Genomic DNA, 21,533 nt, shown 5'->3' with positions numbered 1-21,533 from the left:
CTCACTGCAACCTCCACCTCCTGGGTTCAAGTGATTCTTCTGCTTCAGCCTCCCTAGTATCTGTGATTACAGGTGCCCGCCACCACGCCTGGCTAATTTTTTGTATTTTTCGTAGAGACGGGGTTTTGCCATGTTGGTCAGGCTGGTCTCGAATCCTGACCTCAGATGATCCACCCGCCTCGGCCTCCCAAAGTGCTGAGATTATAGGCGTGAGCCACCGCGCCGGGCCTTCCTGTGTTTTTATAGTAGGTATCCTGGTGGGTGTGAGGTGGAGTTTAGATTTGCATTTTCTAATCTTTAGTGATGTTGGGCATCTTTTCATCTGCTTTCTGGCCATTTGTATATCTTCTTAGGGAAAAAGTCTACTCAAGTCATTTGCCTATTTTTTAATTGGATTATTACTATTATTATTAATGGAGATGAGGTCTCACTGTGTTGCCCAGGCTGGTCTTGAGCTCCTGGCCTCAAGTGATCCTCTCACCTCGGCCTCCCAAAGTGCTAGGATTACAAGCGTGAACCACTGCGCCCAGTCTTAGTGGTTGAGTATTAGGAGGTGTCTGCATATCCTAGATATTAATCCCTTACCGATATACTATTTACAAATATTTTTGCCCATTCTGTGGTTTGCCTTTTTATTCTGTTGATTCTGTCCAAAACTTCTCTTTACTCATAGAACAAAGGTTGTCTCTCTCTAAGCCAAGCTTCTTCCCTTTGCTTCTCTCCATGGAAACAACAGTATATTATCCTTCCACTCCTGTACCCAGAGAACTCCTATTCACTCTTCAAAACCCACCTCAACAGTCATCAACTCAGGGAAGCCTTGTTTGTCAGGCCCCTCCTCCCCCAAAACTAAGTAAATAAAACAATTAAATAAAACATAGGTAACCCCTTTCCCCAGTGTCAAGCTCTGTGCCTGGGCGAGCTTCTCCGCTTGTCCTTCTTTCATGGTCCTGTAATTCTTCTTCTTATTATTTTTAATAAGATGGAATCTCACTCTTTCACGCAGGCTGGAGTGCAGTGGCAAGATCTCAGCTCACTGCAGCCTCCAACTCCCAGGTTCTAGCAATTCTTCTGCCTCAGCCTCCCTAGTAGCTGGGACTATAGGCGTGTACCACCACCTCCAGCTAATTTTTTGTATTTTTAGTAGAGATGGGGTTTCATCATGTTGGCCAGGCTGGTCTCAAACTCCTGACCTCAAGTGATCCTCCCACCTCGGCCTCCCAAAGTGCTTGGATTACAGGCTTGAGCCACCGCGCCCAGACTGGTCCTGTAATTCTTTCTGGGCACACTGGCCCTGTGAGCTGGAGGAGGGCAGGTGGGGCCTGGCACAGAGCAGCCTCCTGGTAGGTGTTGAGTGAATGAGTGGGGGTGGGGAGGGGAGGCCAGGGAAGGCACCCAGGCTGTGTTCCTCCCACTCCCAGCCTTGCCATGACCTACCAGGCCTCCAGCTCCTCCTCCAGCTCCAGGCCTCCAGCTCCAGCTTCTTGCGGGGTGGCCCCTCCCCACTTACAGCTCACTGCCTTGGACTAGGTCCCAGCTGATGGCCTGGCAGAGGTGTCCTCTCTGTTCTTACCCAGTATGACCCAGGTGGGAGCCAATAAGCACAGGGAATGATTATTGCCCTGAGGGTTCAAAAGTGTGCAAGGAAGGAAGGGAGGGAGGGAAGGAAAGAAGGAAGGGGGAGAAGGGAGGGAGGGAGGGAGAGGAGGGAAGGAAGGAAGGGAGCAATGAATGAATGCACACAGGAATGAATGCATGCACACAAAGGAATGAATGCACACAGTAAGGAATGAATGAATGAATGCATACAAAGGAATGCATGCACACACCAAGGATTGAATGAATGCATACGTGAATGAATGCGTGTACACAAAGGAATGAATGGATACACCAAGAAATGAATGCACACACCAAGGAATGAATGAATGCACACAAAGGAATGAATGTACACACCAAGGAATGAATGAATGAATGCACACACCAAGGAATGAATGAATGAATGCACACAAAGGAATTAAAGAATGCACACGAAAGAATGCATGCACACACCAAGGAATAAATGAGTGAATGTACACACCAAGGAATGAGTGAATGAATGAATGCTCACAAAGAAATGAATGAGTGAATGTACACACCAAAGAATTAGTGAATGAATGCACACACAAAGGAATGAATGAATGAATGAATGAATGAATGTACCACTTGTGGGGAGCAAGAAGGGCCTGAGAGACTCCCAACTGAGGGGGCCCGCATGTGTGCCCCTGCTGCTGAGGGGCCTGGGCATGCGGATGCATGGGGGAAGGGCTTGGGTTTGGGCTGAACTGGCTCATAGGCGACCCACCAAATGTCACAAATGACCTTGAACAGCTGCCACAAATGACTTTGAGCAGCACACTTCCCCTCCCAAGCCTTAGCCCCCCAAGATGTAACATGGATTAGAACCACCTCATGGTGCTTTTCTGAAAATTTGGTGGGCCTAATGTGGTGGCTCACGCCTGTAATCCTAGCACTTTGGGAAGCCAAGGTGGGTGGATCGCTTGGGCTCAGGAGTTTGAGACCAGCCTGGGAAACATAGCGAGACCCTATCTGTTTTGTTAAAAAAAAAAGAAAATTCGGTGGCGTGACGGGTGTGCCGGTTGGAGAGCTGTGACATTTGTTTTTTTGGTTCAACCCCAAGCCAGTGCAGACAAGTGACCCTGGCTGAGGTTGTTCGTGTATGTGTGTGTGTGTCCCTTTCTTAACTTTCCTCTTTCTTTGCATCACGTGTGTGGTCTTTTCTGTCTCATACACACATACCCGTTGCATTTGCATGCTCTGACACACTGATGCTTCCTTTTTAAAAATCTTTATTTTTGGAGGCAGGGTCTTGCTCTGTCACCCAGCCTGGAGTGTAACGGCACGATCACAGCTCTCTGCAGCCTTGAACCCCTGGGCTCAACTGATCCTCCTGCCTCAGCCTCCTGAGTAACTGGGACCACAGGTGTGGACCACCACGCCTGGCTATTTTTATTTTTTATTTTTGTAGAGGTGGGGTCTTGCTATGTTGCCCAGGCTGGTACACTCCTGCTTCTTTATGTATGTATGTATGTATTCTCTTTTTAGAAAGTTATTTCATTGAATCCTCCTTTAAGCACAGACTTTTCCGAAGCTCTGGGGACTCTTGGGGAGAAGAGGAGGGGAGGGTTCTAGATGCCCCCTAGGGCCACATTGGCCCTGGGTACAGGACAAGCCCACGCAGGAGAAACAGACCCTGCCTAGGGGTCTCCTCTTTGCCTCCTCCCTGGGTCCCAGCTGGGTGGTCTCCCCTGTTCACTGCTGGGCAGGGTCGGGCAGTGCAGAGCCAAGCCCACCGCTGTGTCATCATCCCAGGGCGAAGGGGCTTGAAGGCTGCGTCGTGGGGTGATGGGAACCCGGATTTAGTCGGTATGACCTGAGCTCAGGTTTCAGCTTTGCCACATCCTTGCGGTGGGGTCTTCGGGTTGGAATTCCTCCTCCGTAAAATGAGAACTTGTGAGAATTAAACCTGGTCCCGGCATTTAGGAAACAGCCTTGTGACTCCTTCCCTCTGTTCCCTCCGGAGAGGGTGGTCCTCGAGCTCTACCGAGCTCACGCCAGCAAGAGTCATGGCCGAGCCCCTGGGCCAGATGCCAAGCTCCATGCCACCTTGGCACTTACTATTTTGGCTCTGGGCCTCTTGGCTGTCCTCTCTGTGAAGGGCATCTAAGGTGGTGGGTGGGGGAGGGGAGTTTGTTTTTGTTTGTTTGTTTTTATTTTTTCAAGATGGAGTCTCACTCTGTCACCCACGCTGGAGTGCAGTGGCGTCATCTCTGCTCACCGCAGCCTCCACCTCCTGGGTTCAAGTGATTCTCCTGGCTCAGCTACCTAAGTAGCTGGGACAACAGGCACCCACCACTGTGCGTGGCTAATTTTTTAATTTTTAGTAGAGGCAGGGTTTTACCATATTGGCCAAGCTGGTCTTGAACTCTTGACCTCAAGTGATCCACCCGCCTCAGCCTCCCAAAATGCTGGGATTACGGGTGTGAGCTACTGCACCTGGCCTTTGTTGTTGTTTTGAGACAGGGTCTTGCTCTGTCTCCCAGACTGCAGTACAGTGGCACAATCATAGCTCACTGTGTCCTCAAACGCCTGGCTCAGGCGATCCTCCCATCTCAGCCTCCCGAGTAGCTGGCACCACAGGCAGATGCCCAGCTAATTTCTGTACTTTTTGTGGAGACAGGGTTTTGCCGTGTTTCCCAGGCTGGTCTTGAACTCCTGGCCTCAAGCCATTCTCCCACCTTGGCCTCCCAGAATGCTGGAATTATAGGCGTGAACCACCGTGCCCGGCCAGGAAGGGGAGTCTTTTTTTAAACGGGCTGAGCCAGGAGCTTTGTCTTAGCCTTGTTCTTTTGTCTACATGCCTTTTCCCACCTCCCACTAGGCTGCACTTCACTGGGGTGAATCAGTCAGAACCAGCCAGCGGGAACACCTGTTTCCCAGACATCCAGGCTGTGGGCGGCAGAATAGGCTCATGCGTTAACTCACTCTCTGCTAGCCTCCTAGCTGGCCCTGAGCGCCAGGTGCAGGGTGTTTGGGATCGGAAATCACAGCTGGATTTCTGTGACTTCGCTGTCACCCTGGCCCCAGGGTTGGCTAGAAAGTGGGCTCTCTGGGCTGGACTCCTTTGGGAGTCCCCCAGCCTGGAGGCAGCCCTGCCTTGAGTCAGGGCAGCACTGACTCAGGCGGGGCCACAAGCGCTTGGCTAATCTTTGGCTCAGGGTCCGGGCTGGCCTCCAGCTCTCGGCGGCCGGCAAATCTGCTGCTGTCTGGGCAAGGAGTCCCTGGCAAGACGTGGGGCAGGCGGCAGGCAAGCAGGGAAGCTGAGCTTCTTGGAGTCTGGAGTAGGGAACATCCCTGAAGATGACCCAGGCCCTGCACCTGGCTGGGTGTAAGAGTCCCCTGTGAACTTAAAAATACAGTGTCCTGGCCAGGCGCGGTGGCTCACACCTGTAATCCCAGCACTCTGGGAGGCCGAGGTGGGCGGATCACCTGAGGTCAGGAGTTTGAGACCAGCCTGACCAACATGGTGAAACCATGTCTCTACTAATAATATAAAAATTAGCCGGGTGTGGTGGCGCACGCCTGTAATCCCAGCTACTTGGGAGGCTGAGGCAGGAGAATCGCTTGAACCTGGGAGGTGGAGGTTGCAGTTGCAATGAACTGAGATCATGCCACTGCACTCCAGCCTGGGCAATAGAGTGAGACATCATCTCAAAAAAAAAAAAAAAAAATACAATGTCCGGGGCCCCGCTGCCCAGGGAGTGGTCACCTCTGATGGGATGGGGCCCAGGAGCCTGGGCACTGAATAGCAGGTGTTGGCAGCAGCTGAGCTACCAGCCATCATTGCTTCACAGGTGGGCGGAGCAAAGTCGGGAGCTGGGTGATGGGACAGATGTGACAGCAGCTCTTCCACAATTCCTGGACTGTAACCTGGGGTCTTCCCAGCGGACTTCCCTCCACCCATCCCAGCTCTGCCTTTTGGAGGCTTCAAGTCTCTCACATTATTTATTTATTTATTTATTTATTTATTTATTTATTTATTTATTTTTTTGAGACGGAGTCTCGCTCTGTTGCCCAGACTGGAGTGCAGTGGCTGGATCTCAGCTCACTGCAAGCTCCACCTCCTGGGTTTACGCCATTCTCCTGCCTCAGCCTCCCGAGTAGCTGGGACCACAGGCGCCCGCCACCTCACCCAGCTAGTGTTTTGTATTTTTTAGTAGAGACAGGGTTTCACGGTGTTAGCCAGGATGGTCTTGATCTCCTGACCTCGTGATCCACCCGTCTCGGCCTCCCAAAGTGCTGGGATTACAGGCTTGAGCCACCGCGCCCGGCCATCACATTATTATTATTACTTTAATAATTTCAACTTCCAGGCTGGGCTGTAATCCCAGCACTTTGGGATGCCGAGGTGGGTGGATCACTTGATGTCAGGAGTTCGAGATCAGCCTGGCCAACATAGGGAAACCCCATCTCTACTAAAAATAGAAACATTAGCTGGGCATGGTGGTGGGCACCTGTAATCCCAGCTACTTAGGAGGCTGAGGCAGGAGAATCGCTTGGACTGGGAGGCGGAGGCCGCAGTGAGCCAAGATTGCACCACTGCACTCCAATCGGGGTGACAGTGAGACTCTGTCTCAAAAACAATAATAATTTTAACTTTATTTTAGATTCTGGGGGTACATGTGCAGGTTTGTTACAAAGGGATATGCATGATGCTGAGATTCGGGGTACAATTGATCTCATCACCCAGGTAGTGAGCATAGCACCCAATAAGTAGTTTTTCAGCCTCTCCTTTTCCCCTCTCTCCCTGCTTTTGGAGGCCTTAGTGTCTGTCATTCCCATCTTTATGTCCATGAGTACCCAACGTTTAGCTCCCCTTATAAGTGAGAACATTTGATATTTGATTTTCTGTTTCTATGTTAATTTGCATAGGATAATGACCTCCAGCTACTTCCATGTTGCCGCAAAGGACATGATTTGGTTCCTTTTTATGGCTGCATAATATTCCATGGTGTGCATGGACCACATTTTCTTTATCCATTCTACCGCTGATGGGCACCTGGGTTCAATCTATGTCTTTGCTATTGTGAATAGTGCTGCAGTGAACAGACGCGTCTCACCTTATTAAGGGAAGTTGACTTTTTGAACTCGAAGGATGGACATGTGGGACATTTCTCTTCCTCGTGAGTGTCTGTGTTTTTGGCTGCTGAGAGAGGCATCTGGGCTCCTGTTCCCATTGCTCCCTGCGTTGCAGGGTGACCAACCATCCTAGGTGGCCCGGGACTGAGGGGTTTCCCAGGAGATGGAACTTTCTGTGCTAAAGCCAGGAATGTCGAGTTGGGCCCGGTTGGCTGTGTGTCAGCTCTGCATGTGAGCAGCTGGTCTGTTCCCTGAGTCCCTGTGAATGTGGGAAGCGTGGTCTTCCTGCCACATGGTGACAGCAAAGTTGGAGACAGATAACCTTCTTCCTCCCTGTGCACTGGCTGAGGCCCAGGGCAAGTGCCTTTCTTGTCTCTAAAACAGAGGGATGCTAGAGGAAGGACAGTAGCTCATGCGGGCCAATGCTGCCATCAGAATTTTTACTTTTTTTTTTCAATGGAGTGTTGCTCTGTTGCCCAGGCTGGAGTGCAATGGCGCCATCTGGGCTCACTGCAACCTCTGCCTCCTGGGTTCCAGCGATTCTCCTGCCTCAGCCTCCCAAGTAACTGGGATTACAGGCGCGCGCGCTACCGCGTCCAGCTAATTTTTGTATTTTTAGTAGTGTTGGGGTTTCATCATGTTGTCCAGGCTGGTCTCAAACTCCTGAGCTCAAGTGATGTGCCCACTTCACCCTCTCAAAGTGCTAGGATTACAGCCGTGAGCCACTGTACCCAGCCACACTATCAGAATTTTTATTTTTTATTTAAAAGACAGGGTCTTGCTCTGTCACCCAGGCTGGAGTGCAGTGTCGCCGTCATAGCTCACTACAGCCTGGAGCTCCTTGTCTCAAGCAGTCCTCCCGCCTCGGCCTCCCATAGTGCCAGGACTATAAGCATGAGCCAGTGTACCCGGCCTCTGCTTTCATTTTCTGTTTAGAACCATTCCCACTTTACAAATGAAAAATCTCAAGGTTTCAGGACTCACCCGAGGTGGTCCTAGCACACCTGGGCCTGGGTCTCATCTTCCCCCACTGCATTCTTGCTCCAGGCACGTGGAACCTGCCTCTCCCTCCATCTGAGGCCCTGGGCATTTGCAGGGAGTAGGCGTCTCTCTCCATGCTCCCCAAGTCCGCCCACCAGGCTGTGGCTCGGGGCAGAAGGTCCTACAAGCCTGGATGACCGGGACAAGGAACCGGGGATGGCCCACAGCCCAGCCCTTCTTCCCTCTCTCTGTCCCTCCCTCCTGGAGTCCCTGGTTTCTTCCTAAATGGATTAGAGCCTTTACTGGAAGGAGCCGGCTGCTGTCTGGGGCAGCCGGGAGGCCAGGGCTGGATGGCTGGATGGCTGTCTGGTGCCTCCTGCTTTGCCCTGATTCGATTTGGGCCTCAGCAGCTGGGAGGCTGGCAGCCCCAAGGCCTTTGTGGGAATGGTTCAAGGGACCGGCTGGCAGGGGGTGGCTGGGGGGAGGGGGACACCTTCCAGTCCCCAGGCAGCAGACCTCTCAGCTGGATCTTTGACGAAGTCCGGTCACATGCAAGACCCTCCCGCGGGCTTCCTGCCATGGAACATCCCCAGTCGTGACCACTGGCCACCTCTTGGTTCATCAGTGGGTCTCATCCATGGCCTGTCACCGCCTCTGCATCCCTTAATACAGCGGATTTCAAAGTTCTATAAAATTGGAACCCAGAAGAAGAAATATCTTTTCTAAACGTTTAGCAGCAAACTCAACATACATTTTGACCAAACGCCCACCGGCCAGTTGTTTAAATCAATATTTATCCACAGCCAAAAAGCAGAGGAGAGCCAGAACTGAGGCCAGAGCTGAGCTCTGATGTGTCTCTCATTTCTCGGGACGTTTCTGTCCCTGAGGCTGGACACCTCTGGCCTTGTGAAGTGTGATGCACTCTGACATCTCCTGTTCTCTGTCATTGGCCAATGATCATATATCATGACCTGCTGAAAGGTCTGTCTGTGGCTGGGACCACACACCTTGGGCCTCATGTACATCGGGCACTGATTGAGGCTCTGGGGTGCGACAGTGGCAGGCAGACCTGGTTTCTGCCCTCAAAGAGCTTACGGTCGGCAGGGGTACCCATGGTGGCAGAAGACACCCCAGGCCTGGTGCCCTTTGTGGCGCCAGCCCCGCGGTCCTCCTGCCTGGGCCTTCCCTACCCCCCTGGGTGCAGAAACTCCTTGTCTGCAGGTAGGAGATAGCAGGTTTACAGGCTCCTTTGGGTCCTGCAGCCCTGCTGTCTGCCATCAACACCCAGCAGGGGCCACACAGAAAGCACTGGGACTGAGCCCAGAGAGGGGAACCGAGAGGCCTCTGCCTCTGGTCTCTGCCTTCTTTGCTTGGATTGGTACAGGGACAGCTGCCTTGAGGGCAGGCCCTGGCCCTGGGGCAGGCTGTGGCTGCCCCCCGGGTCAAGAAGGAGAGGGGCAGGGTAGAACCAGGGGCTGAGGGAGGCTCATCTTTGTGTCTCATGGGTGCCCAGCTGGGCACTGTTGTACCCAGCAAGCCTGTGCCATGCCATGGGGACCCACCATTGGGGGTTCTAGACTTGAGGGGGAGGATGCAGCTCTGTTCACCAGGAATCCCACTGCAACGGGACACAGTCCTGTCCTAGGGAGCCCCCGACCTGAGACAAAGCAGCCTCGGCCCTGCTGTATCTTTCTGTACTCCTGAAGCCAAGTCTCCTGGCTAGGAGGGAAACTGAGGCTGGAAGGCCTCAGTGGGGGTGGCATTGGCCTCAGAAGCACGTGGCTTGATGCGGAAATGTGACGGCAGAGGTCAGAGGCGTGCGGAACAGAGGGGAGGACATCACCGGCTCCTGACCCTGCTGGGCTTCAGGTTGGGGGTACAGGAGGTGGGCCAGCAGGTTAGACAATTAAAAGCTTTGATGAGACTGGGTGAGGTGGCTCATGCCTGTACTTTCAACACTTTGGGAGGCTGAGGAGGGCAGGTCACCTGAGGCCAGGAGTTCAAGACCAGCCTGGCCAACATGGTGAAACCCCATCTCTACTAAAAATACAAAAATTAGCCAGATGTATGGTGGCGCCTGTAATCCCAGCTACCAGGGAGGCTGAGGCAGGAGAATCACTCAAACCCAGGAAGGGGAGGTTGCAGTGAGCCAATATTGTACCACTGCACTCCAGCCTGGGCAACAGAGCGAGACGCTGTCTCGAAATAAAATTAAATTTAAAATTAAAAAAAGCTTCGAGGACAGCCAGCAGATGATGGCAGGGCCAGGAAGGGTGCTTGAGGCAGGGGGAACTGAACCCTCACAGACTAGGGGATCATGAATGTCAGTCCATCTGGGAGTGGCACAGCTTAGAGGACCTGGAGCATGGAGTGTGAGGGGGATCTGGAGTGGGGGACAGGAGACGAGGTAACTAGAATACCAGACTGAGGAGTTGAGAGCTAATGTGGGCAGTAGGGAGCCATGGAGGGTGTGTGAGCGAGGGAGGGCTGTGGCCAGAACTGCCCACGTTGGGAGAGGTGGCAGTTGGGGCCTGCCCAACAGACTGGTCCTGGTGCTGGGCTCAGCTTGTGTGTGCCGACTTCGGAGGGCATGCCACAGGGTGCGAGTTATCCTGCCACCTGTGCCCAGGCCTGTGCAGGCTCTAATCCCATCACACATAAAGCCCTTGGGCCCAAGGAAGGTTGGCCCTGGATACAGAGGCAGCCATGGGAGTCCGGGGGTCAGGTGGATTGGGGCGGGCGGGCGCCACATGAGCCAAGCCCCCTGCCTTGTGCCCACCACCACTGCCTCCTCCCTCCCCACAGGCGACCATGGCCTTGCTGGGCAAGCGCTGTGACGTCCCCGCCAACGGCTGTGGACCCGACCGCTGGAACTCTGCCTTCACCCGCAAAGACGAGATCATCACCAGCCTCGTGTCTGCCTTAGACTCCATGGTGAGTGTCCCCACCTGCCCAGGAGGAGGGGACAGGGTGAGCGTCCCCGCCTGCCTTGTAGCTCAAATCCTACCTCAGCCACTGGAAGGAGCTTTCACTGACCTGAGCCTCAGTTTATCTGACTGCAGCTAGGGCCACGATGCCTGCGTCAAGGGTGGGAGACTTCAGTGAGATCCAGTACATAAAAATCTAGCCCTGGGGCCAGGCGCGGTGGCTCACGCCTGTAATCCTAGCACTTTGGGAGGCTGAGGCGGGTGGATCACGAGGTCAGGGGTTCGAGACCAGCCTGGCCAATATGGTGAAACCTCATCTCTACTAAAGATACAAAAAATTAACTGGGTGTAGTGGTGGGTGCCTGTAATCCCAGCTACTCAGGAGGCTGAGGCAGGAGAATTGCTTGAACCTGGGAGGTGGAGGTTGCAGTGAGCCGAGGTCGCGCCATTGCACTCCAGCCTGGGTGACAGGGCAAGACTCCGTCTCAGAAAAAAAATCTACCCTGGAATAAACATTAGTTCCCAGCCCTCGTCCCCTTGTCCCTTCACCCCTCTTGCCATTTCCACTTTGTCCCTGGTATGAACCACATGCCTATGTCCTAGCAGGTGATCTGAGGGATAATGTCTGGGAAGGCATTCATTAGAAAGATGTAATCCCCAACATTAAAGCAAGAGTTCTAACTGCATCTTGGGCAGGAAGAGATAAACCAGGCTTTGTATAATATGGCGCTATTGCCTACGTACCTCGACCTATAGTAATTTATCCCAAATGAGGACATCGTAATATCATTTTCCTCCAGCCTTTTCCTGGTGGGAAGTTCTGTGATGCAAGTGTTTAAAAAAAATCTGGCCCAGCACGGTGGCTTACGCCTGTAATCCCAGCACTTTCAGGGGCCGAGGTGGGTGGATCACTTAGGGTCAGGAGTTCGAGACCAGCCTGGCCAACATGGCAAAATCCCATCTCTACTAAAAATACAAAAATTAGCTGGGTATGGTGGTGCATGCCTGTAATCCCAGCTACTTGGGAGGCTGAGGCAGGAGAATCACTTGAACCCTGCGAGTGGAGGTTGCAGTGAGCAGAGATCACACCACTGCATTCCCGCCTGGGCAACAGAGGGGGACTCTATCTCAAAAAAAATAAATAAAAATAAAAAAATTAGACTGGCATGGTGGCACATGCCTGTAATCCCGCCTGCTCAGGAGGATGAGGCAGGAGAATTGCTTGAACCTGGGAGGTGGAGGTTGCAGCAAGCCGAGATCACACCACTGCACTCCAGCCTGGGCAACAGAACGAGACTCTCTCAATTAAAAAAAAATTTTTTTAATCAAAATAAAATTAAAAACCTGTCTGACATCAGTTAGCTGCGCCCCTGCATTTTAGGATGATGAAGCGCAGAGAGGGTAGGACCTTGCCCGAAGTCACACAGCATGACCAGTTGTTTGGTTTTTTTTTTTGAGATGGAGTCTCGCTCTGTCGCCCAGACTGGAGTGCAGTCGCGCAAACTCGGCTCACCGCACCCTCCGCCTCCCAGGTTCAAGCAATTCTCCTGCTTCAGCCTCCCGAGTAGCTGGGACTACAGGCATCCGCCACCACACGTGGCCAGCTAATTTTTGTACTTTCAGTAGAGACGGGGTTTCACCATGTTGGCCAGGATGGTCACAATCTCTTGACCTCGTGATCCGCCCACCTCAGTCTCTCAAAGTGTTGGGATTACAGGTGTGAGCCACTGCACCCGGCCCAGCAAGACCAGGTTTTAAAGTGAGCTTCTGAGTACAAAGTCTCCCCGAAAAACAAAGGACCTCCTTCAAGCTATTCCTGCTGTAGATGGCTCAAGGGCTGCTTAGGCGGTGTTTGGGGCAGTGGTGGGAGACACCCCTGGAAAAGTGACTGGGTGCCACACTCTCTCCATAACGACCCCTCCCCTATGCAGAGTGACCCTCATGAGGAGGGGGCCCGAGGAGCTCAGCCCTGTGTCCTGAAGCACCGTGAGCTTGGCAGTGGTGGAAGTGTGGCTGACGTGGGCAGTGATGGGCGATCCCATGGCCACTAGCTACCTGTGGCTATTTGCAATTTTTTTTTTTTTTTTTTTTGGAGAGTTTTGCTCTGTTGCCCAGACTGGAGTGCAGTGGCGCAATCTTGGCTCACTGCAACCTCCGCCTCCTGGGCTCAAGTGATTCTCCTGCCTCAGCCTCCTGAGTAGCTGGGATTACAGGCGCGCGCCACCACGCCTGGCTAATTTTTTGTATTTTTAGTAGAGACAGGGTTTCACCATGTTAGCCAGGCCGGTCTCAAACTCCTGACCTCAGGTGATCTACCTTCCTCAGCCCCGCAAAGTGCTGGGATTACAGGCATGAGCCGCGTGCCTGATTCATTTAAATTCTAATTAGTTAAAATGAAATAAAACAACTCAGTTGTTCAGTTGCACCAGCCTCATTTTATGTGCTCAGTAGTCAGAAGTGGCTGGTGTCTACGGATTGGACAGTGCAGAGGTAGAATATGTTCATTGTCATAGAAAGTTACACTGGGTGGACCAGGCACAATGGTTCACGCGTATAATCCCAGCACCCTGAGAGGCTGAGTGGGGCAGATCACTTGAGGCCAGGACTTTGAGATCAGCCTGGCCAACATGGTGAAACTCCATCTCTACTGAAAATACAAAAATCAGCTGGGCATGGTGGTGCACGCCTGTGGTCCTAGCTATTCGGGAGGCTGAGGCAGAAGAATTGCCTGAGTCTGGCAGGCGGAGGTTGCAGTGAGCCAAGGTCGTGCCACTGCACTCCAGCCTGGGTGACAGAGCAAGACTTTCTATCAAAAAAAAAAAGGCCAGGCACGGTGACTCAAGCCTGTAATCCCAGCACTTTGGGAGGCGGAGACGGGCGGATCATGAGGTCAGGAGATCGAGACCATCCTGGCTAACACAGTGAAACCCCGTCTCTACTAAAAAATACAAAAAACTAGCCGGGCGAGGTGGTGGGCGCCTGTAGTCCCAGCTACTCGGGAGGTTGAGGCAGGAAAATGGCGTAAACCCGGGAGGCAGAGCTTGCAGTGAGCTGAGATCTGGCCACTGCACTCCAGCCTGGACGACAGAGTGAAACTCCGTCTCAAAAAAAAAAAAAAAAAAAGTTCTACTAGGTAGCAGTGGTCTGGTGAGTGTATCAAAACCTCCCTGGAGGAGCACGTGACCCTCTAGTTATCCTAGTGGTGTGAACAAGACAGGCTCCCCCTGTCCCTGAGCCTTTTAAGGGCTTCCTGAGGGACCCTCATGGGACAATGACATTTGCTTAGCAGTGACTTAAGTCCAGCCTCCTCCAAATGCCAGGGTCTTTTGGTGGCCTGTAGGGAGGGTGGAATGAAGGGATGTGCCTTTGTCACCCGCCTCCAGTCTCAGATCCTCTTCCCCACAAGCTCTGGGTGCCTTTAGGTGGGTGAGTTTTCTGCCACGGTCTCGGCATCTTCAGCTGAGCGGTGACTGTGGCATGAAGCAGCTCTTTCAGCTGTGATGGATGAGAAACAGCTGGATTTATTTGTTTTATTTTTTGTTAATACTCTACAGTGTTCCACGCAGAAAGGGAACAGCAAGCTTTTGTTTTCATCTTAGAAGAAAATGAATGCCCTGTGTTTTAATTTTCCAGTAGGGACCCTGGAGGACAGACCTCCTGGCCCCACGCCGCCCGCACCTTCCTAACCAGAGCGATTCCAGGCTGGGGCTGGCACCATAGGCCAGATGATGGCCCAGAGAGGTTACCTGTCCCAGGCCACACAGCACAGAACTGCAATTGGAAGCCAGACTCTATAGCTGCCAGCACTACTTGACTCAGATGAAAAACAGCATTTTTCCGGCACAATCAGGGTTTTCCTGGTGGGGTGGGTCAGAGAGCTGAGATGCTGGTGGTCTCGGTTGCGGGGACCCCCCCCCATATTAAGGCCTCTGTGCTATGGGGCTGCAGACCTCGACTGTGAGGCCATGAGGATAGCCAGCTCCGTGTTTACCCATATAGGATGTCCCAGTTTAGAGATCTTTTCCCCCAACCATTGAATCCCCATACCCAAGCCCAGTGGCACTGTGGAACTGGGCTGCTTCTCCCCAATTCTACAGACGTGGAAACTGGCCAGGCACAGTGGCTCACGCCTGTAATCCCAGCACTTTGGGAGGCTGAGATGGGCACATCACCTGAGGTCAGGAGTTTGAGACCAGCCTGGCCAACATGGTGAAACCCCATCTCTCCTTATGATACAAAAATTAGTGAGGCATGGTGGCGGGCTCCTGTAGTCCCAGCTACTCTGCAGGCTGAGGCAGGAGAATCGCTTGAACCTGGGAGGCAGAGGTTGCAGTGAACCAAGACTGCGCCACTGCACTCCAGCCTGGGCGACAGAGTGAGACTATGTCTCAAAACAGCAAAACAAAACAGATGTAGAAACTGGAGCCCAGAGGAGGGACATGACTGGCTCAAGTCCCACAGCAGAAACGGCCGAGGTGAGAATACAGCCCCAGTCTGTCCAATCCCCACCTTTCCTGCCGTTCTTCCCACCCCCTCCTCATCCAGGATTTGAGAGGGGCCAAGAGAACGCAGCACGGCATTGTCCCTGGGGCCTGGGCTAAGGTGGGCTTACCCCAAGGAGGAGGACCTTGGAGGGAGGAGCAGAGGACACTTGTCCTCCTCCAGCCCCCCATCGCCAATCCCTGGAGGGCCATTCATTCAGTCACACTACAGAATCTGAGACCAAGAACAGTAGAGGGACCGTCTGTCCCTGCAGCTGCTGCTGAGGTCTCAGGCAGCTGGGAGCTCACATCCCACTCCCGAAGTGGGTACTAGAGGTGTTTGGAGTGGGGAGCCCTTCCACTCACACACCCTGCTCTTCCCACAGTGCTCAGCGCTGTCCAAACTGAACGCCGAGGTGGCCTGTGTCGCCGTGCACGATGAGAGCGCCTTCGTGGTGGGCACGGAGAAGGGGAGAATGTTCCTGAATGCCCGGAAGGAGCTACAGTCAGATTTCCTCAGGTTCTGCCGTGAGTACCCCAGGGCTCCGGAGGGCCGGGCCCGCCATGCCTCGAGGGCAGGAGCTCTGGCCCGTCTCTGGGTCCCCAGCCCTGTCCAGCCAGGGTGGCGGTGTCGGGGGGGATGAACCTAACAAGCGAGGTTGTCTGAGATTCCCGATGTAGTGTTATTGAGGCAGCCGTGGTTTTTGTGGGAATCATTCCGCAGCCCCTGAGTTGACAGAGACTGGCTGGGTGAACCCCAGGGTAGGCCAGAGCCAGCCACTTCCATCTGCCTTTTCCAGATGGGGACACCAAGGCCCAAGGTTGCTGCTCAGTTCTTCCTCTTCAGTATGTATTTCTGAGCACAAGGACCAAATGCACTTATTCCAACACAATTTTTTTTTTTTTTTTTTTTTTAATGAGACAGAGTCTCGCTCTGTCACCTAGGCTGGAGTGCAGTGGCACAATTTTGGCTCACTGCAACCTCTGCTTCCCGGGTTCAAGTGATTCTCCTGTCTCAGCTTCCTAAGTAGCTGGGATTATAGGCACCCACCACCACGCCCGACTAATTTTGTATTTTTAGTAGAGATGGGGTTTCACCATGTTGGTCAGGCTGGTCTCGAACTCCTGACCTCAAGTGACCCACCCACCTCAGTCTCCCAAACTGCTGGGATTACAGATGTGAGCCGCCGCGCCTGGCCATGTTACAATAAGATTTATTGATCGCCTGCTGTGCATGGCATCCTTTCTGATGCTAACTCACCTACCCTGACATCAACCTGAGGAGGCAGGCACTGTCATTGCTGTAGTGACAGTTAACATCTTAGGCCAGGTGCAGTGGCTCATGTCTGTAGTCCTAGCACTTCAGGAGGCTGAAATGGGAGGATCACTTGAGCCCAGAAGTTGGAGACCAGCCTGGGCAACATAGCAAGACCCCTGTCTCTACAAAAAATTTAAAAATTAACCAGGCTTGATGGTGCACACCTGTAGTCCCAGTAAAGAAAGCCATGGATGGGACCAGGCACTGTGGCTTAGGCCTGTAATCCCAGCACTTTGGGAGGCTGAGGCAGGAGGAACACTTGAGCCTGGGAGTTTAAGGCTGCAGTGAGCTACGATGGCACCACTGCACAACAGCCTGGGTGACAGTGAGACCCCATCTCAAAAGAACTATGGTATAGCATGAGGTTAAGAGAACGGGCCACCTGGGTCCACAACTACTGTGCCTCAACCCACTCGTCCGTGAAAGGGGAGAACGGGTGGGTCTGAGGGTTAAACGAATTTGTACCCAGCAAGCACTTAGGACAGTGTCTGGCACTGGGTTCACACTCAATAGACACCAGCTGTTGTTGCTATTATTAGTATTCGCATCACACCCCTAAGATCAGCTGTTTCAGGGAAGGGCATCCCCCAGCGCTAGGCCTATCATTACTGGGGTGCAGCTGCGTCCCCAGCCAGTCGCCTACCCCACTCAGCCTTCAGAGCCTAGACCTTCCCCAGGGCCAGAATGGGGGACTGGGCCGGGTAGAGTGGACAGCAGCAGGTCCTGTGGCACCCCAGCCTCCCAGAGCCTGAGGCGGTGCACCTGGCTTCTAGAGCCAGGCAGAGCCGCTATTTATAGCACCAGGAACTCGGCTGGTTTATTTCAAGCTCCGCAGATCCCAGAGGAGAACAGGCTCCAAGCTGGGAGGGGGCCGCGGGCCCCTCCTCTCATCTCCTTTCCAATGCAGCTTCTAGAACATTCCCGAAGGATCTACCAACACTCTCTGGTCCCCACTCTGGCCCAGCCTGGCATGAACCTGCTGTTTGCAACCCACAGCCTCCTCGGAGCAGGGGTTGGGGGGTGCCCATTGTTTCTTCCTTCGGCAGAGCAGAAAACGGGGGCATAGATTGGTCAAGACGGTGTTGCTGCCAGGGCACAGAAAGGCATGGATGAGGCCAGGCACGGTGGCTCACGCCTGTAATCCCAGCACTTTGGGGGAACAAGGCGGGCGGATCACCTGAGGTCAGGAGTTCGAGACCAGCCTGGCCAACATGATGAGATCCCATATCTATTAAAAATATAAAAATTAGTTGGACATGGTGGTGGGCACCTGTAATCCCAGCTACTCAGGAGACTGAGGCAGGGGAATCACTTAAACCCCGGAGGTGGAGGTTGTAGTGAGCCGAGATTGTGCCACTGCACTCCAGCCTGGGCGACAGAGTGGCCTCTGTCAAAAAAAAGAAAGAGAGAGAGAGAGAGAGGGAGGGAGGGAGGGAGGGAAAGAGAGAAAGAGAGAGAGAGAGAGAAAGAGACAGATGGAATGTTCATCGAACCTCACTTCTGAGCTGGAATAACTGGCCTCCCACGAGCATGCACAGATGGAGGCTCAGAGAGAGCAGGGACTTACCCAAGGTCACACAGCAAATTAGAGGTGACAGGGGTGAGGCCCAGCCCTGGGCCAGGCAATGGGAACTCTGAGATGACCAGCCCTGGCCCTCAGTGGGGTGGTTGGGATAGGGCTTGCTCACTCATTCATTCTTCATTCATTCATTCACTTGTGTATCACATTGTGTGCCAGTCTCCACGGCTCAGCACAGGGCAGAGACATCCCAGCTCGAAGGCCGGGTGGTGAGACGGGTGTTCACTGTGGCCTCCTGTGCTCTGTGTCCCACAGGAGGGCCCCCGTGGAAGGATCCGGAGGCAGAGCACCCCAAGAAGGTGCAGCGGGGTGAGGGCAGCGGCCGGAGCCTCCCTCGGTCCTCCCTGGAACACGGCTCAGATGTGTACCTTCTGCGGAAGATGGTAGAGGAGGTGTTTGATGTTCTTTATAGTAAGATCCTTCCTCATTCCATTTGGGGGCCCCAGGGAGGGTGGGAGCCTGGGTCCCCACCCAGCAGAGGAGGCCCCCTCCTCTCCCACTACGGGCCGTGGGCAAAGCCGGACCCCAAGGCATGGAGGTACTGGGTACCCTAGCCCTTCCTCATCTCTACATTCCCAGACACAGACGTTCTACTCCAGCCGTTTTCCCAAACCTCCATCCCCACTGTCCCTGCCCTGGCTCAAGTCATGCCACCTCTCACCTAGAAATAGCCCCAGGCTTGCCACGGTCTCCCTGCCTCCCCACACCTGCCCTGCCACCAAGGGCATCTTCTCAAACACAAGTCTGACCATGAATGAAGCTCTTGCCTCCACGCCCTTCGGGGGCTCCCCGTCGGCCCTGAGCGTGGCACAGGGGCCCACACACCCATCCTCATCCCCTCTACACCTTCTTCTCCCACTAGGTGACAGGGCCCTACTGACCTCCCTACAGAACCACTTCCTGTTCTCCAGCACTCGCTGGTTCCTTTCACATGCTCTGGCCTTCGCGCTGTTGCATCTTTTGAGACTGCCTTTCCCCTCCTCTGTCTGGCGGACATCCGCGTGTCACTGAGGCTCTGCTCCTGGAAGCCCCCACAGTGGGTTTAGGCCCCTCTCTTGGCACCCACAGTGCCCTGTCCCCTCACCAGCCCAGGAGCTCTCCAGGGTCAGGGGCTATGTCTGCCCTTTCTAGCTGTCTCCAGCCTGCAGTTCAGAGCCCAGCAACAGCAGGTACTCGGAGAATGTTTGTTGAATGACTAAGTGAAGGCTGATTGCTCAGCCACGTCTTTCCTGCTGGGAGAGGAGAACTGACCTCCGTTGGGAAGCGTCAGGTTGCAGAGGGCCTCAGGGCCCCAGTGGTGGCCTTCACACGCCCTGGGAAACCTTGGGCAGGTCCCTTTGACCCTCAGGGTCCCACCTCATTCATTTCTGATTTGGCTTTATCCCTTCTCCTACTGTGGCCTTTGGTTTTATGGAGCAAAGGTCTGCGAGGAAACTCCTGGTGTTCTTATGTCAGGAAGAGGGGTACTCAGAGGCCCTGGGCGGTCACGCTGGCCACCCTGGGATGGGGGACTTGCCACGCATGGTTGACTCCACCCCTGTTGACACTTTTGCCAGCTGCAGGGCCTATGCACAGAGCCCCCCGCACCCCTGTCCACCTTGCCCTGGCCCCCCTTTCCACTTTGGGCAGAATTCAAGGAGGCTATGGGCCTCCTTCTGGCTCCGGGTGGGGGCTGCAGCATGGAGGTGACAACAGACATCCCAGTGCCCAGTCCTCAGTCCCCAGCCTGCTTCCCCTCATCTGTGCCCCCCAACCCCCATCTTTGTTCCTGTGTCTTCTCAGTCTGTCTCTTCCTCCTCTCTCCCATCTTTTTCTTTTATTGTTGTTTTGAGATGAAGTTTCGCTCTGTTGCCCAGGCTGGAGTGCAGTGGCGCGATCTCGGCTCACTGCAACCTCTGCCTCCTGGGTTCAAGCGATTCTCCTGCCTCAGCCTCCTGAGTGGCTGGGACTACAGGCGCCTGCCACCACACCCAGCTAATTTTTGTATTTTTAGTAGAGACAGGGTTTCACCATGTTGGCCAGGCTGGTCTCAAACTCCTGATCTCAAGTGATCCACCTGCCTTGGCCTCCCAAAGTGATGGGATTACAGGCATGAGCCACCATGGCCAGCCTCTCTTGTCTTTTTCTGAATCCCCTATTTTTGCTCCCTCTCCACTTCCTCTTCTTCTTGCTTTCTCTCCCTTCTCTCGGTCTCTCTCCCTTCCTCCCTACACCTTTTTCTTCTTTTTCTTTTCTTTTTTTTTTTTTTTTTGAGATGGATTCTTGTTCTGTCACCCAGGCTGGAGTGCAGTGGCATGATCTCGGCTCCCTACAACCCTCCTCCTGGGTTCAAGCGATTCTCCTACCTCAGCCTCCCAAGCAGCTGGGATTACAGATGCCCACCACCATGCCTGACTAATTTTTGTATTTTTAGTAGGGACGGGGTTTCCTCATGTTGGCCAGGCTGGTCTCAAACTCCTGGCCTCAAGTGATCCTCCTGCCTTAGCCTCCCAAAATGCTGAGATGACAGGCATGAGCCACCGTGCCCGGCCCTTACAGCTTCTTCCTTGCAGTCTGGCTCATGCAAGTGCCCGCTTCTCTGTCTCTTCTGCCCTCTTTTCTCCCACCGGATTGTCTCTCTCTGCTCTGTCCTCTGGGCCCTTGTAGTTCCCGGTTTCCCTTCCAGTCAGGTGCCCAAATGGAGAGGTGCTTGGCTGGGGAGGACAGCAAGGATCCCCCCTCGGTAGGGGAGCCCCAGCCCCCCAGATGCAGACAAGGGGGCCTTGTCCACAGCATCCACCCCCAGCCTGCAGGCAGTTATTCTGCACAAAGTCTGCAGTTATGAGGGGTCCATGGGAACCCCACACCAAGGGGAGCCACTCAACACTGCCCCCACTCTGGGGCACAGTGGCCCCGACTCCAGCCTGGCTGCCCTCTCATACCAGGCCCCTCTCCTGGATTCCCCCTACAGGTGAGGCCCTGGGAAGGGCCAGCGTGGTGCCGCTGCCCTACGAGAGGCTGCTCAGGGAGCCAGGGCTGCTGGCTGTGCAGGGGCTGCCGGAGGGCCTGGCCTTTCGGAGGCCGGCTGAGTATGACCCCAAGGCCCTCATGGCCATCCTGGAACATAGCCACCGCATCCGCTTCAAGCTCAAGAGGTGAGTGAGGCAGCTGGCCTGGAGCTGGGCCAGGGCTGGGGGCTGGAGGCCACTTAGCCAGAGGGGAAGGGACTTGAGATGCCCATGGGGGACCCTGGTGGTGAAAGCTCCCAGTCTGATGGTGGAGGTGAAGTGAAAGCAAAGTCATAGAACAGGATCTGAGCTGGGTCATTAAGCCTTGAAGTCTTCCCAGGGAAGTTGCATTGCAGAGAGACTGGAAGAGACATGACTTGGGACAAAATAGCACCAACGTGATCGGGTGCAGTAGCTCACACCTGTAATCTCAGCACTTTGGGAGGCTGAGGTGAGAGGATCACTTGAGGCCAGGAGTTTGAGACCAGCCTGGGCAACATACCAAGACCCTGTCTCTGCCAAAAAAAAAAAAAAAATTACCCAGGCATGGTGGTACACACCTGT

The 21,533-nt window shown here is 53.9% G+C and overlaps 1 protein-coding gene across 4 annotated transcripts in view; it reads left to right on the top strand.

Moving 5' to 3' along the window:
• Nucleotides 1-21,533, top strand: part of GTF2IRD1 (GTF2I repeat domain containing 1) — a 145,492-nt gene that overhangs the window by 44,991 nt on the left and 78,968 nt on the right. For all 4 annotated transcript variants that reach the window (XM_073012681.1, XM_073012680.1, XM_073012678.1 and 1 more), the window contains exons 2-5: nt 10,483-10,611; nt 15,472-15,613; nt 18,238-18,393; nt 20,933-21,116. In XM_073012681.1, coding sequence (XP_072868782.1) covers nt 10,489-10,611; nt 15,472-15,613; nt 18,238-18,393; nt 20,933-21,116 — 605 coding nt within the window. In that variant the 5' untranslated portion in view covers nt 10,483-10,488. The remainder of the gene's footprint in view (nt 1-10,482; nt 10,612-15,471; nt 15,614-18,237; nt 18,394-20,932; nt 21,117-21,533) is intronic.

This window comes from Chlorocebus sabaeus, chromosome 28 (assembly GCF_047675955.1).
Source record: "Chlorocebus sabaeus isolate Y175 chromosome 28, mChlSab1.0.hap1, whole genome shotgun sequence".
Classification (NCBI taxonomy): Eukaryota; Metazoa; Chordata; class Mammalia; order Primates; family Cercopithecidae; genus Chlorocebus; species Chlorocebus sabaeus.
The sequence above is the reverse complement of the archived record's forward strand: the minus strand, read 5'-3'. Positions and strand labels throughout refer to the sequence as shown.